The sequence below is a fragment of the Opisthorchis viverrini genome, assembly GCF_000715545.1.
Source record: "Opisthorchis viverrini unplaced genomic scaffold opera_v5_65, whole genome shotgun sequence".
Classification (NCBI taxonomy): Eukaryota; Metazoa; Platyhelminthes; class Trematoda; order Opisthorchiida; family Opisthorchiidae; genus Opisthorchis; species Opisthorchis viverrini.
In genome coordinates, this window is record NW_008751721.1 from 677,906 (window position 1) to 694,993 (window position 17,088).

Here is a 17,088-nt window from a genome sequence, read left to right on the forward strand (position 1 = left end):
TGCTTGTTATCAGTAGATGCCTTGCCCTGTACTATGTTTAGATCTCGCTTGAGCTAAGGTAAGTCAGACGATTTAAACTTCTCTTGCCCTACATGGTTAATCCACGTGCAAAGTTCATAGCTCACCATCTTTCGGGATGCCTTGAGTTTGTATTATGCAACTAGAAATGTTACTAGCCATCAAGTATTTACAGTTCAACCCTAAACGGGATAGTGTCTTTGGTTCCACTAAAAAAAACGGTTCGTTTCTTCGATCTAGTCTGTCCAGTCTGATGACTCCTGACCCCAATAGCTATCAAAGTGCTTCTGAACAATCAGGCAAGATGGGACTTTTGTCGCATTAAGATTTATTTCATTACACAACCACTCTTTATCGTCGCCAAATTCAAGTATGGGTATACAAATAACATATAAACGGATAGATGATGTTTGTATGAATAATAGCCCACCTGATTAACATTGATTTCAGCTTATGCTAAGTAACAGTAGTCCAACCATATAGGAGGTCTTCAGAGCATACAAATATGTGTCCAAAACGTTCACAAATAATGGTTTAATTGTGCGAAGTAATCTACAAATGACTACACGATGGAATCGACCATCGGAGTCCTGTTGTCAGCATCTCAGCCTTTAACTATCCATCGATTTATTGAACGTCTCTTCATGTTGATGATATATTCCGTCGACATTGCTCCTTCATATAAATTTTTCACGAATGACAACCTAACGGTGTCGTTCTTGAATTAAGGATCTATGCACTGTCAAATTACACGAAAGACTTGGCCTTCGTTACACGCCATGTCCTCTTGGACCTCCACCTAATTGCAAGATGATTGACCTGAACTACAGCGAGGAAGGCGTGAAGATTCTATTGAACCATGGTAGATTGTGACTAATTTCGTTTCGTGTTGTCACGCTGTGGTCTGTCTCCCGCAGCATTTTAGTCAGCCTTAGGTTAGAATTGCAAACATGGCTTTCCTGGTGAACAATGACTGAGCTTCATTGGCAAAAGCTCTGAAAAGCTTTGCCCAATAGAATGGCCTCAGTGGACGCCATAGCGATTCTTATTCAGTTAGGAGCATGCGTCATTTTATTAAAGGTACACCTCAGTCAACTAAAGATAGCTATGCTACGAGCGCACCGGTGACTGAATGTTTCAAGAGAGAACACAAGTAGGTAATACTTCAAACCAAATTATATAGCACTTCCTTTCAGCCACTGTATGGATGATCAAGCTGTTGAGGGTTTCTGTTGCCAGTCAAAATCAGATCGATTGCTCTTAAGGAGATGGGCTCAGATGTTGATGCACATTCCACTGTGGGCGTTTTAAAACATGAGTTTGAAGCATGTGAAGGTTGAATTCAGTGCAATGGATGCAGTCCATACCATCAGGTTGCTAAGCTGACTAGCTTTGTAGCGAAACTTGGGATCTATATACGTATTAGAGGCGTTCCGTGCCCGTGGGAAGTGCCAAAATCATCCAAAGGCTTTTTAGTATTTTGTTTGGCAAAATAGTTGCTGGAAGTGGGATTTCCTGACGAGTTTGTTTGTTGAGTTTGTATCCCACAAATTAGCTGATCCCAAAAGAGGATTCACATATCGTGTTGGAATCAAATAACCCTTTTAACCATGATGGCCCACCCTAGAAATAATTGGTCTGGCAAGGCAGGTGTAAGCATTTGAGGATTCTAAGCTATTGGAATACTGACCGAGATCTTGTACGTCATATCCAGGATGTCAAAAACTGTAGAGAAAGCCAGATGAATGATGAGTTAGTTAGTGAGTGAAATGTAGATATTATTCTTCTGGTCTACAATTCGGGTTAAAAATCCTCTGATCTAATGGGGGCACTGGCTACCTGTTTTGCCTGAAGGATTAAATTTCGAGCAAGGTAACCTGTTTAAGGTGAACAAAATCTCGAGTAAAATACACCTAAACGTCCGTCTGGAGACAATTCAAACGAAGCCGAGGCAACCACAGGTATGAGAATTGAACCAAATCGAAAACCATCCACCTTCTGAAAGATTTCCTTATCAAACGGATTCCATAGAATTTTCCTCCCGTGCAACGTTTGTATCTCCCCAGTTAGACCAAAATAGAAGAAAATTGATAACCAGGGTGAGCCATATGGCGGTATTGTTTGATCATATGAGGGGTTCATCGTCTTGTGAGAAAACCGCATGATCTGACTAGCAAGTCAGTATAGGCAAGGGTTTATTACGGGCACACTTAGTTATTCATCGCTGATCCAGTAGAAGTCGCTAAGATACGTAATGCACTACTGATAAGGCAGCTGAAAATTAGCCGATAGCCCACCAACTTTGGCCTGGTGCAGCACATTCAGTTGTCTGGTAACATCACAAACCAGAGATTCAGCTGGGTTCTAGATGAGTCTCTCGTAAAACCAAATTTGTTTGCAAATGTGTTTATTTCGCTGGAGTCGCTAAGACGTTTGGTGAACTTATGTACTAGTGTCAGGTACCGACTGGGTCGCCAACTTCGTGTCACGTTGCGAGGACGTACTGTCAATGAGTCATCGAGTGAGTATATCCTTCGCCTCTGCCTGCGTTTACATAGGTTAAAAAAAGCAGTTGGTTACTTCGCGTCTAGTTAATGAACTGCACCTTAGAAACTATATGAACACAAGCCGAAATGGAAAAATTGCACACCCAACGGTGCACTGTGACCAGAAGTTTGCAGGGTGTTTGCCAGGGTCGGTGAACGTATCGAATGTCACTTCATCAACAGCCAGTAGAAAGACCAGTTAACAGTGTTGAAGATACGGTACAACTAAGGTGCTTACTTAAGTAAGACAGCTTTGTCAAGAACAGTTACTACGGGATAGTGTATCAGATGGCAGTGCAAAGTTCTTTGCTGTAAACATCAACTTAGTTTGTAAATCAGTGTACTATGCCTCTTGTTCTAGAGCAGATTTGCTGCCATTCTTGAAATTTTCCATCGTTCGGGCTTGAAAAGCGTCAGATGTCTAAGTGAATCTAAAACGGGGACAATAAAACTGCAATTGTCCTTTACGTTCTCCAAATGACCATCATAACTCCAAGTCTGCCTGAGCAGATTTGCTGCTCGTATGTTCGGGAAACATTTTGATCATCTAAGAAGCTCAGACTTAACAAGGGTTGGAATATATGAAAATTCAAGTGGCCTTTGGATACAGAGGTAAGGATGATCATCACCAGAAGTAGACGTCTTTCGGTTCAGTTGTTCAATTGACTTGCTTATCGAAAATGCCAAAAGGCGAAATGGATAGATGTTGACTGACTCTACGACCAATTAGCTCATAAATAGACGGGGTTAAAATTGCCACCGAAACGAACGTAAACTGATTCTCACACAAAGAAACAAGTGACGGTTTATTTCCGTTTTTATTTGATGGATGTCGCCCTGTAAGACATCAGTTCAGGTAGCGAGTCCTTCAAGGACTTGTGGGTCATTGTGTTAATGTCGACTAGGTCTTTCAAAATCTGCAAGCTCTGAGGAACTATTCGTGAATTTTCGGGGATCTAACGGTGGACGGAAGACTAAGTTGAAGCTCCCTGAAAGACCATGATGAGAAATTAGAGTACTCGTGCATCTCGGAATGTGATAAATTTTGTGCTGAATTTAGGCCGATAGTACAGGTGAAGTGGAAATTAGTCAGAAGTCCAATCAGTCACCAGATTAGGTGACATGAATGAAAAAAAGTGATCAAAAGTTGTAAAAATATGACGTAAAGCTAATGGCCTAGTAGTGTTTATTACACATTACGAAGTGGCTATTTCTGATCCTACGGTCAGTCAACTCTAAGATTCCGTTGACATTTGCAAATCATCAGTCTAATTAATAGTGAATGTGAGTGAATAGTTTTGATTATGCTTGAATGGACATTACTCACCAGAGGAAATCGCCAACATTAGGACAATGAACTGCGAGCATCTGATGCCAGTAAACATTGTGTTATCTCGAACGGACAAGCGACCACTAAGCGGGGTTATTTATTGCACTAGGATGTTCTACCTATTCGCGTGGGCAGCACAGTAACTTGGTAACCGACTGTGTGGACTTGAACGCACACCATCTCAGTTCGGAGCCAAAACGAGGACGGTCCATCGAATCGAATGAACCTAACGGTACCCCGTTTGAGGTGAATGTCGTCTGGCGATTGCACACAAACAAGCACACATACGAACAGAGTAGGTCCCACACACAAATAACCAACTGTTTTGTACAGTCCATTCAAAAAATGCATCGGTTCTATGCTTGAGTTCACCCCACAGAAAAACAGACAGAATCGCCTTGATTCTAAAGCGGTTTGAAAATTCTTGGAACCGATCGAGATCTCATTGTTCCAGAAAGGCTTGGTAAACAAATCCTCACAGATAAACATTCTTCTTATCAATGTTAAGCGCTGTGTGACTTTCATGAACAAACACATGTCAGAGTCACTAGGAATGAAATGGCCACTTGTCTCGGTCTTACTTTCGGCTCGTTTAAACAACAAGAAACGATACTGACCATTTATTGTTTAGATTAAATCGGAACGAAGAAGATAAGCTATTCGCCAGTACCAGTTTCCTTCAAATTGTGATATGGACTGCGGTTTCTGCGGATCTTTAAAATCAGGCTTACAAATTAGATCTCCATGAATTTTTCGACAAAACCCACCGCAATACTAGTGTACGAATGTGAACTCAAAGTGCCATCGACTTGAAATGATACGACTTGTGGTGGGTGGGAGTTGGGCGCCAGTGACTGATAGAAATGAAGCAGTCATAGCACGGTTTCTTATTACACAAAACCTCACAAATCACCGCTTTCCAAAAACTCAATCCGGAAAATCGAAATGGGTGCGAAACTTCGACTGATGGGTGAATGGTAGCGGATAATTAGGAAGCAACTACAGAGAGTCGTAAATGAACCCGGAATGCCAGTGATGTATCTTATTCCATCAAGCTCTCAGTGAAGCCCTAAGCAGACACGAATCAAAGACATATTTCAAAATTCGGTCTCTTTATTCAGAGTACATCCAAAGGTCCATCCTCCCAAGAAACTTCCCAAAATGAGAGCCGCCGACTTCAGTTTCCAGAAAAATTTGCTTCAGTATAGGATAAAAGCACATAGCTTGACAAACTCTTATCATGTGGAGTACGGTATGGAGTAAAAGGGTCTGTATTCCAGAGGATGACATAAACCGTCGGTGCTACACTCGGGCTAGTGACCAGCCGGAACATATGCAACCTGATCAGCAGACATTAACCTGATGGGTTATTTGCTCACCATTACCTTCTTAGTCGGTCAGCTTGGTTCACTTACAGAATGTAATATGCATGCTTGAAACTCCGACAAACCACTGTACTTTGAGATCTATTTGAAGTACCGCATGCAGTGCTACTCGGAAGTGAACATACCAATGAAGATACAATCGCATCACCCTACAAGAAAGTAATTTGAACGAAACTACTCAGGAAAAATCATCTGGTCCCGCGGAAGGTTTGCATGTTCCCGAAAGTTAGTCGTTTGCCCGCACTTTGACAGAGATTCTCCTCATGCATTTGTTGCCTTTTGATTCTGATTCGAGTACCGGAATCATCCACGATCACTAAAGCGACTAGAGCTGTTTAAACACTGTTCTGACTCGCGGTTACAGAATTCTAGAATTAGTGAAAATTCGGAGCACGAACCGTTCGTGAACCAAAAAATGGCCCATTTCTCCGGTAAAATAAATGTGCTAGCGTGAGTCATTTTGAACCATTTTTAGACAAGTGTATACTGCTAAATCCCTGGACCAATCTATTTGTTGATATAACACACTGCTTACATATTTATCTCTCCCAACCTGATGAACTAGTCTCTGATAACCAAAGAGTATTTGATTTCACCATTAGGTTTACCAGTGTGTGAGTGCGTGGTCACACAATCAAAACACTGGAGTTGTTAAACAAAGTCACACATCGAGAAACACACTCATTTGCAAATCAATTTGGTTTTCACGAGAGACTCAACTGAAACTCTAATTTATGATATGCTACAATTGAATGTGCTGCACACAGGCCGCCTCACGTTTCATTTGGCACGATATTGGAGATATCGCAATATATTTTCATAAAGGAAACTATTCACGAGGTTGCTGAAAAATCTTCGACAACGCACGACTGGGTTCGTCCTTCTTGGGGCTCATCAGGTAGATGCAGTCCCCGAGATTCCGTCAACCTTATGTTCTACTTAAACCCAAATTGGACTGTTTTCGAGAAGTACACTCATTTGCACGCATCTTTGCTCACTATATACCCTCTTGATGATTCTCAGCAAGGAAGGGAGACCTCCAGTAGACAAACTATTTGAGGTGACCAAGGTGTGGTTATAAACAGTCATTCATAGTGAATGATCTCCATATCTAGGTATGAAGTCCTCACTTCTGTCCTAGTATTACGAAGCAAACGCCTCTGGGGACCATTTGCACGCATTTTGACCACTATATACCCTCTTGATGGTTCTCAGCAAGGAACGGAGACATTCTGTAGACAAACATTTTGAGATGACCAAGGTGTGGTTATAAACTGTCATTCAGAGTGAATGATCTGCATATCTAGTACTGAAGTCCTCGATTCAGTCACTAGTATTACGAAGCAAACGCCTCTGGGGAATATTTTGGTTCTACACAGACTGACCGTGCCAATGAAACGATTCGAAATGGCCCACTTGGTGATAATTCCACCAACAGGTCTATTGATGAGTTTGTCCACCTTCCCGTTCAGGGTTTTCCTGGTTTGTTTGATTCCTACGACGGCCTCCAGTTTTTTCTATCTCTCTTTTTGCATTTATCATGTTTGTTTGGCAGGTTACGCCTTTTTGTTTGAGATAGTTGTTTCCATTATGCTGGGATAGTTCTTCCGTTTGACTGGTTGATCAGACGTTTTTCTGAGTTGACCTTGTTCATTCTGCGTTCAGTCTGGATTCCGACACCTTTGTAAAGCTGATGTTCAGCTGAGCTTCGTTATTCTTCTCGTGCTGGATCCACGTGCTCCGTCTATACTGTGTTCTCTGGTTTCATGTACCACACTTAGCATTGTGGTCGTGGGTTTCTTTTGTCCTTGGTGGCCTGGTTAATTTCAACATTTATGGTGATGACTGTTTTGATAGAGTATTACGTCTTCATGAAATGATAGTCTTACTTTGTTTGTGCTTAGGCTAGAATGTTGTCGTTGCTTCAGTTGGGTTCTTTCCCATCCTGATCTTTCCACACGTACGGAGTTAGAACTGATCGCTTTTTACCATTAAATTGGTGCTGGTGTAGACTGGTTTAGAGCTTCTTTCAGAAAAGCACCGAGCAACCAATAGTTCGCTAAGCGCACGTCATGAAAAATCTCAGGACCGACGCGAGGGTCGATGAACGATGGGGCAGAGATTCTTGACAATTAACAGGAATTCAGATCATTATACTATCTGCTGCGTGAAAGGTTAGACAAAGTGTCGCACAAAAACGAAATTTAATTGGCTGCAAAATGGCCGGCGGAGGGATACGGCCTTCAGATAACCGCTTAAGTCTACTGATTGAAGGATTACACGCCGGATCACTCCATGACAACCTGATGAATCCGATGACAATGGCGTCCATGTACCGGAACCTTTCAGTGCATAGCTAGAAGGTTGCCTGTTACTATGGCTTGACAAATAATCTAATTTCAGTCATAACAAAATGACACTTTGCACACCAGTTTCTGCCTGTGACCGAATTCCCATTCACAGCAATCATTCTGTGACCGACTGCGATGTTAGCAGCGCCTAAGCAGAATGAATACCGGTGGATACGTTAGCTAATATTCAGACAAATGAATCCTTCCATGTCTAGCCTATGCCAAATTTCGTTCTTGCAATCACTTGTGTTATTGAATTGATACCAATGACTCCTCTAGGCGTGGTTGTGCTCTGCTTACCTGCAGATGATGTTGAACTGTCTTGAGCATCAACTTGCAATGTGGTTCCTTGTGGTTCTGTTGCGGGATCCGACATTTTTTGCGTTGTTTCTTGAACGGCTGTTACCGTAGACGTTGCCCCGTCGATGGCACTTGTTTGCGCAACTTCACTGCTGTCGTCCTTTGCTGTCGTGATGTTGTCGGAAGCTGACGTAATGTTGGGGAAAGTGAAGAAAACAGACGTCAATGGATTTCGATGAAAACACTTATGTGGATTAGAAACTCTGCATTAGGGTCGGTGAACTGAAATCGGTGGAAATTGCAGTTGCGTACTGTTTGCTTTAAGAGAATTTTCGCACTTCGGAGTCTGTACTATGGAAGCGGATCTTTTCTACTCGAACGTCATACACGATCTATTTGTTGCGTCTACCGATCAGTCGTTTTGCTGCTGATTCTCTGATAACGGTTTATACAACAGTTGGTGACCCGAATAGTAAGTAATGACCACTTTCAACTCAGGCAACTAATCTGACGATTCTAAAATCGTGAGTGGCTTTGCTTACACCCATCTTACTTTGGCTTGAACAGTCCCCTTCAGTCCTGATGCAAATAATTTGGTAAATCAACACCAAATGGAGGAACCACCGAACTCCACTTTCGTTATTATAAGAACCTCACAGAAGCGGCAACCAGTTTCGCGTCAAAATTTATCCAACAGGGAACCCTGACAGGTAGGTCAGTCGACTGACACGACTTGGACAATTGTTGGGTCGTTGTCCGGTCAAACCAATCCTATCGCTTTAGTTTGAACGTGCTTACCAGGTCAGATATTATAGCCCAGGTGTTCCGCGTGCTCTACTGGAATAGTCGAAACACGCTCGCCTTGCGTGCCAGACGTCCAAAGCTTAGAGCTTCAACAAGGCTAGGAATATTCACTACTGTTGAGCCCTTGTAATAGAGAAACTGGAATCCAGCACTAATCAAATCAAGAGTCCACCTTGATTTTTTCGGTCATCGATGGGAGAAAAAGTTGGCAACACTACAAGAAAAATCACATCATTAATGAAGACGGGAAGATATCGATTTGTCATGTCAGTGTCTCGCAGTTTACTGAAAAGTGCGACTGCAAACGCAGGCCGAAATTTGAGCCACCTCAATAGTTTGACTTAGGCAGGTGTAATTTGATGTCCTTTCACTTTCTAATTGATATACCATGCTGATTTATTTGTGAATAACCAGTGGATCCACACTTACTTATCCATACATACAAGGTGGACCACGTCACTTGATTGCAACGGAATCGACCTTGTGTACTTTGATATAAAATGATGGAGGTGTTGTTAGAGGAAGACTTGAGTTGTATCTATGAATTCTATCCATCCGTAGTTTTTTGAAAGTTTTTAAATAATCCCACCTTAACTATCTTGCTCAGCTCTCGTAAAAGCGTGTGGCTTATCTTCTGGTGCTACCGTATCCACTGGCGCTGTGCTGACGAGAATCCACCGATTATATAAACTGTAATCCAATAACAGTGTCATAATAGAAATTCGACAAGGTCCTCAGAACCCCGCATCAGTATTTTCCTCAGTATTTCCCTCAAAATATCTATTCAGCATTGACCAAAATATTAGCCGCAACCCTTTGAAAGGCAGCCTTCTTGCAAAAACGTAACTTCATCAGAACTTTGAAAAGCTTGTTTCGCTGCAACAGCCAGAATCTTATTCGCTCGCGTTGGCGTATTTTGCATACGCCTGTGGATATTAAGACGATCAGTAAACAATTATGCATGCATTATAAGCCAGTACATCACATTCTTCCAAGGTCAATGTACTTATTGATACCGGTTTGATTTAAACAACTTTCAGGCGGTTTATGTGAAAAAAATTTTGGAACCGAAAAAATGAGGTAAACTGTTTGTCAAGCACACAACTAAGACGACATAAAGCAGAACTTGTCATTGAAAAAATTTAGGACGCACGTATGGAAAAACGCACTTTGATAAGATTCCTTGGTATCATGTTGCTTAGTGAAACCACACATGGACGACTAAGGGGAGATATAAAATAGGCGGTCTCTGTAGCAGTCAGACTGCGCGAGATCCAGTTTATACCACCTTCAGAAATAGGGAATAGATGAGTGGGGACTATTAAATTAGGGCGAGCGCCAACCCAATAATTTTTGAATGCAGAATTTCTTTTCACCCTTCGGACCACAACAACCGTGGCTCAACCTAAGAGTGAGACAGAGGCCGGAGTCTGGTTATCTGAAAACTGCATTTCGTGTTATATTAGGTAGCTGATTAGTTGCCGAATTTGAAAGTCAATCGGCACGGCCATTATGGTTATAGCTGCTCTGTGCAACGCGACCAAATCCCATAAAGGGGTGTAGCACGTGATGGTGAACAACGAACTTCGTACTTCGATACGAATCAGCGAATATCATCATCATCATCATCAAATGCAGCAACATCGGTGTTGACACTGATGCTTCACTGCCGTACAAGAATGGGTTGTACCGCAAACAGAAGTTCCGGCTTTGAGTAGCGCTTTGGATATCTTTCCACAGTGGCCGTCTATATCCGACACCGTGCTGTCCGGCAGGCATTCGAGGAGCTGGTACTTGTAGGTTCATTTCGGGTACAGTAGTTTCTCAATGGCCAAGCTAGTTGCACGCGTTTTACGTAGACCTAAAAAGCACAATGAAAAGTAGCGATGCATGGTTGGAGTCCATGCTGGCGTTCCAGAAGGAGCGGCGGAGATGATCGACCCCCACTACTGATAACTGACGGCGATGTGGCCCAGTTGAGTTCGTGGACACCACATTGTCAAGCGATGTCCGCCGTTCCGGAAATCCGTACTGCAAAGGAACAGTCTGTGATCGGCACCACACCTGAATAAGCGACCCTCGTTTTCCGTGCGTCTCGCGCCCAAAGCAAGATGATCATCCGATTGGGCCTCAGCAGCGCTCAGTCTACCTACCTGGGCGTTCATGTCACCAGCAACCACAACAATATCCGAGCTTTTAGCCTGCTGTGCAATGGCACCTAGAGCTTCATAGAAACTGTCCTTGGCAGATTCAGGGCTACAGTTAGTTAGGGCGTAAGCAGACACAGTAACCGAGTTGCGATGAACATCACTTCTCTCACAAATGTCAAACAAACCTCACAGAGCAGGTTATCAACGGGTGTCCGATCAAGCAGAGACGCCTCCACTCGTTCGCTTAATATAATAACCGCCCCAGCATATCCAGCTGCAGCGGCCTCTGCATCACCAGGGATGCACAGCCGGAATCTGGAAGAAAGCGAGGAGGCAGTACAGTACTTGCGTCATGCGTCCTTGTTTCTGACAGACAACAGACATTAATACCGAGGGATCCAACGTACGCACAAGAGCCACCTGTCGACCTGCTTGCTTCAGTGTGCGAACAATAAACGTGGCTAAGTAGACAGGGATTTGAAAACAGGCTTCGAAATGCTTGGGGTTATAACTGAACTCGGACGTGAGGAAGCTGCATCTGGGTGTGATGCAGGACGATCTGGAGCTCGGTCCTGCGAACAAAGTATTCAGATTTGTATGGAGAAGGTTGGAGGACGAAAAAAGTGAAAGTATAAGAGGGGAGGCATCAGCAGTAGCATGTTTTCGCTTACCCGCCCTGCTTTATGCAGCGATTAAGGCGACCCGGCTGATGGCACCACGCGACGGCCGATGAAGAATGAGAGTATTGTTAGTTGTGCATGTATTTCATGTTGTACGAGGACTTGGACGCTGCCAGGGCGCCTTAGACAAGAGGACAATTAAGATCCTCAACCAAAGCATTTGGCTCAATAGTCTAACCTTAAGGCAGCGGTGTTGGCTTGGAACTGCCAGCACAATAATATTTTTACGAAACACGTTGCCACAAATGTTTCAACCCCCAACCTGGGAGGCCAGGAAACCTTGAACCATTGACTAGCCTGGTGTGAGAGTCTCTGAGAGTCGCGCAGACACTCCCCAGTATAGCTGGATGGGTCACCAAGGTACACAAAGCGCCACACCACGGTAAGATCCAGTCTCTTCGTGGTGGATAGCAAACTCACATCTCCGGAATGATGCTCAGTATCCAGATTATTATGCCAGAGGCAGCACATCCAGCCTAGCTTGGTATGTTTGATCTCACTTGTCTGCAGTAGATGGATAGTATTCATTTAGACAAACGTGGGGTCATGTGCTTTCTGAAGGTATTTCAGTGTAAAGCATCCATGTGTTTGTAACTTACTTAACACCTATTACTCCCTGTCATACCGGAGATTGGTACTATTTGATAAGTCATGGGAGAATCTAATGCAGTGGATAGATGGGACCGAATGGAGAGTGTATATAAAAAAACCGCCCATGTATTGCGACGACGGACCGGAGCTGCTTCGATGTGCTTGGGGTTATAACTGAACTCGGACGTGCAGAAGCTGCATTTGGGTGTGATGCAGGATGATCTGGAGCTCGGTCCTGCGAACAAAGTATTCAGATTTGGATGGAGAAGGTTGGAGGACGAAAAAAGTGAAAGTATAAGAAGGGAGGCATCAGCAGTACCATGTTTTCGCTTACCCGTCCTGCTTTATGCAGCGATTAAGGCGACCCGGCTGATGGCACCACGCGACGGCCGATGAAGAATGAGAGTATTGTTAGTTGTGCATGTATTTCATGTTGTACGAGGACTTGGACGCTGCCAGGGCGCCTTAGACAAGAGGACAATTAAGATCCTCAACCAAAGCATTTGGCTCAATAGTCTAACCTTAAGGCAGCGGTGTTGGCTTGGAACTGCCAGCACAATAATATTTTTACGAAACACGTTGCCACAAATGTTTCAACCCCCAACCTGGGAGGCCAGGAAACCTTGAACCATTGACTAGCCTGGTGTGAGAGTCTCTGAGAGTCGCGCAGACACTCCCCAGTATAGCTGGATGGGTCACCAAGGTACACAAAGCGCCACACCACGGTAAGATCCAGTCTCTTCGTGGTGGATAGCAAACTCACATCTCCGGAATGATGCTCAGTATCCAGATTATTATGCCAGAGGCAGCACATCTAGTAGGAGCACACAGACATCAAAGTTGGCCCAGTCTTGAGTTGTAATTTGCACGCCTTACAATTTATTCTAGACCATCCCATAGATCTAATAGCTAAGTGCCAAGAAGTTGCTGCAGTGGCATTACATGGGACAGGTAGGCACTGGACAAAACGAAATAATCAAGCTTTTCAATCCATCGCTTTAGTGGGTATGTGACAGTACCAATGATCTTGGCTTTCAAAATTTCGTTTCATTTACGAAAGCCGTAAAAATTTGAGTAATATTAAAAAAGCAGCTTATGTAGATTGGCGGAAAGACGAGTGCAGAGAAGCTTTGATCATGTTTGCTTCCAATATTATGCTGCCTCAAACAATGCAAATTTTCTAGCCTAGAAAGCAGAGAATGTAACTGTTCTAGGCTCTGATTTCATGTATTTATCACTCAGAAACAGTTAGGTGCCTTGAACTAGCACTGTAATCGTTGGTTTTTCCTAGTTTACAAGGTCTGTTTGGACGGAGCACTTTAATCAGCGTGACCAGATGGTCCGCGTCAGGACCTGCTGACCGACAGCTGGCGAATAGGCCTAAGTGGATGCTTTGCCCCAGGCTGAAAGCCTTCTCGGTTCATTCGTGCTGGACACACTGTGACAACGAATGTGAACAAATTTGGTGGAGCCCACTGAGATACATCTTTCCCATAGGAATTCATGTTGGACTGCAGTAGTATGATGGGAAATCCATATAATATCTTTACTCTCCAGTGAAACAACACTATCATAAATGCAGTCACATTAGGATGCAGCTTTGGGTAACATCCTTCCGCTGTAGAAACCTTTCATGAAAAATTCCCCCTAAAATTCAAAGATATCCACAAATAACAGACGTTTTGCTCCACAAACCAAAAAGACTGTTAAATCTGGGTAGTCTCGACGGATGCGTAGAAAATGAGTCCCCTACAGGTGCAGTTTGGCCTTTCGTCTAGGCGAATTTCTATACTTTCAACAGTTTAGGATGTTTCTGTCAGAGGGCGTACCAACCGATGGCGTCAAAACTCACGGGGTTCAAAACAGTTTCATCAATGAAGGAAGCCTTTGTTTAAGGTATAAACTTGCGAATGGGTAGTTTACAAATACTGAGAAAACTTTCCTTCTAGCTTGGTATGTTTGATCTCACTTGTCTGCAGTAGATGGATAGTATTCATTTAGACAAACGTTGGGTCATGTGCTTTCTGTTGGTATGTTGATCTCACTTGTCTGCAGTAGATGGATAGTATTCATTTAGACAAACGTGGGGTCATGTGCTTTCTGAAGGTATTTCAGTGTAAAGCATCCATGTGTTTGTAACTTACTTAACACCTATTACTCCCTGTCATACCGGAGATTGGTACTATTTGATAAGTCATGGGAGAATCTAATGCAGTGGATAGATGGGACCGAATGGAGAGTGTATATAAAAAAACCGCCCATGTATTGCGACGACGGACCGGAGCTTATAGACAATCGCAATTAGAAACTGTATATGCTTTTGACAGAACTGCCAAGTAGGAACAGGACAATCGGACCATGTGATAGGTTTTACTGCCAGATGATGTTCTCTGGGTGTTCAAGGCGTAAATGCTTAGAGGCGTTCGAGAGGTCTGTTATGGACAGTTGTGCGTGCACTTGTGTTCACATACGTGTCATTCGAACACGTTTGTCTTTCTCTCGGGAAGATTATACTTGGGAGTTCACAAGAGCCAGAACTTGTGTCATGTGGCATCCAACACCGATGAATCCTAGTACAACCATAACTCGCGTCAGAGCTTTCACTCTTCAGCATGGACCGACGAGAGTGTAAAGGGTCATTTTGGCCAAACTATTGTCAAACCAACTTTCTCAACATATTTTAGGAATAACTTCAATACAGGTTGTTTTCATCAAGAGGAAATCCCGAATCCAACGCTGTAATTTTAAAGTTGGGGTTGCAATCAGGCAATATTAAAATTTTTAAAATTAAATCAGACGAACTTTTAGTTGCCAGAATATTACACAACACTCAGAGTGTGTAAAGGAGTCTGTGCACCATAAGTCTAAAGACTTGGGTTTGACCTCAGAAATGAGTACCCTGAACGTGACTGGTGACCCGAATCCTGACAGTATAGCCTTGCTCGAGGTTTTCAAAAGTGGTGACATTTTCCCTCAACGTTTTGGCTTTTGAATCTGCACGTTCGGATTTTTTCACTCAAAATACGAGAAACTTTGTACGCAAGGACAGACTACTGGTCGTTGGCTTGTTCGCTGAGCTGGGCAATTCGATCGCAAACATTTCATCACCAATCGAGTTGACACCATCGGTGCGTTATTGGGGAGCGTAGTGGCGCGTAGCGGCGGGTTAGTGCTTATTGTTTACGCAATAACTTACAAGAACCGTGTCCGCTAATGTTTTGACACCACAAGAACTTCCAATGCATTTCGACGAGGAAGGTAGCTAGAATACGTGCTATAAACTAGTTACTATAGATGGCTCAACGATAACAGTAACAGATTATAGTAATAAACCGTATCCGATGAGTAGAGCTCAGTTTTCCTGGCATAAAACAAGATATATACTAATTAACTGGTAGTTGCGTTCCACAGACTAGGCCGACCCACCCAAACTGTGGTTCTTGCATGTGAGTACGTTGGCTTCCGTTGAGGCGGTCCGCAGTGGATGAACAAATATTAGGTGACCAACTGCCGGCCAACCGACTCATTTCAAGTTTGAGAAATCCATGTTTTGAAGGAACGTTGTTGAGAGCGCCTAACGAGCGGCCGCTTAGGGATTCTGCACACTATGTAAATTCGCAGCTAATTTTGGTTAGGGTCGTCGGAAGAGATGATTGATACCAAATTCGACGCGACAGTTGTTTCTGTCCCCAGGTCATTCGAGACAAAAGAACAAGTACAGCGAAAGCATGTCTGCAGCTGACGTTGACTGATTCGAAAGAGCGTAGTGTCGTCTTAAAGTTTGTTGTAATCTAATATTTACTCGCAAACAAACCCAACTTGCTTACTTTTCTTATCCTCTAGGTATTTAATACTGGGGGAGCATCTTGCTAGTTTTGCAATCAGTATTTGTTCTGTGTCTGTTTTAAAGCCAGAACACAGCGTGGTGTAAAAAGTGTTATAATCTGACACCTCAGTTGCGTTGCCGTGACTTCTTTAAGGATTTCTACGATCAATCATTTATGTTCTCTTTAAATATCATTCTCTAGATTTTGACAAAACCTTTAGAACAGAACTGGGCATACATATGTTGCGAGATGGATCTCTTTTTTTCTACAGTAAGGAGGAAGATAATATACTGAATGCAGCTTCAGTGCAATCCGTGTTAAAATTTTGAAACTATACTACTAGCTTCAGGTTTTTGAAATATAATTTCACTTGTTTTCAAATGTTCCAAATAGTAAATTGAGTTCCAAACGTCCATTACCATGGGTTTCAAAGAGGCCTCTCACAACCCAGTGAGAATGGTCTTTAATTAGCGTTCGCCTTTACCAATAGAACTGTCCAAGAGGTCGGAAATTACTTGTTTGACTAACGAAGATATTCAATGAGTCACCTGATTCCTCTCGTAATAGCCCTCTGTATTTGAATTCAAGAAGAGCATGTGCGTTCTTACTAGTCAAATTCTCACACATGAGTCAGTAAAAAACAGTCTTCCCGTAACTCATTTCTCTCATCGACATGCCGATGAAACAAACTTTTCATAAAGTAGCGTCTGATTCCGATTACGTCCTGTGTGATGATGTGAACATACATACAATTATGAATAGGCGCATGAATAACGGGGTACATTGGTAGGCCAGACACACTGAACTCAATGCTTGTGTTAAACTATGGGCGGCAAGAAGAGGAGGCCACAAAATGCACTTAGTCCAGAACACAGAGGTGTTCATTTGAGACGTCTTCTAAAGTTTAAAACTGAGGAACATTTGTTATTGGACTAATCATCTGAAATTGGGATCAGTTCTCTTAATCTGTTCCTCAAACTTTATCAGAATCTTTAGAGCGCGTAACAGGTAGTGAAAAAATAGATTTCGGCATTCCGACAAATGAGCAATCGTACGTAACGAGACTAGTGACAAACAAGTATTGAAGAATTCCTAGTAATTATAAT

General features: G+C 43.0%; 1 protein-coding gene across 1 annotated transcript in view; it reads right to left on the reverse strand.

Annotated features, from left to right (window-relative positions):
* The window catches only part of T265_04126 (hypothetical protein), a gene marked incomplete at both ends in the record, with an annotated part of 24,884 nt that overhangs the window by 1,042 nt on the left and 6,754 nt on the right, over positions 1 to 17,088 (reverse strand). Inside the window, one exon of the mRNA XM_009168784.1 lies at positions 7,931 to 8,116. Within this exon, the coding sequence (XP_009167048.1) occupies positions 7,931 to 8,116 (186 nt within the window). The remainder of the gene's footprint in view (positions 1 to 7,930; positions 8,117 to 17,088) is intronic.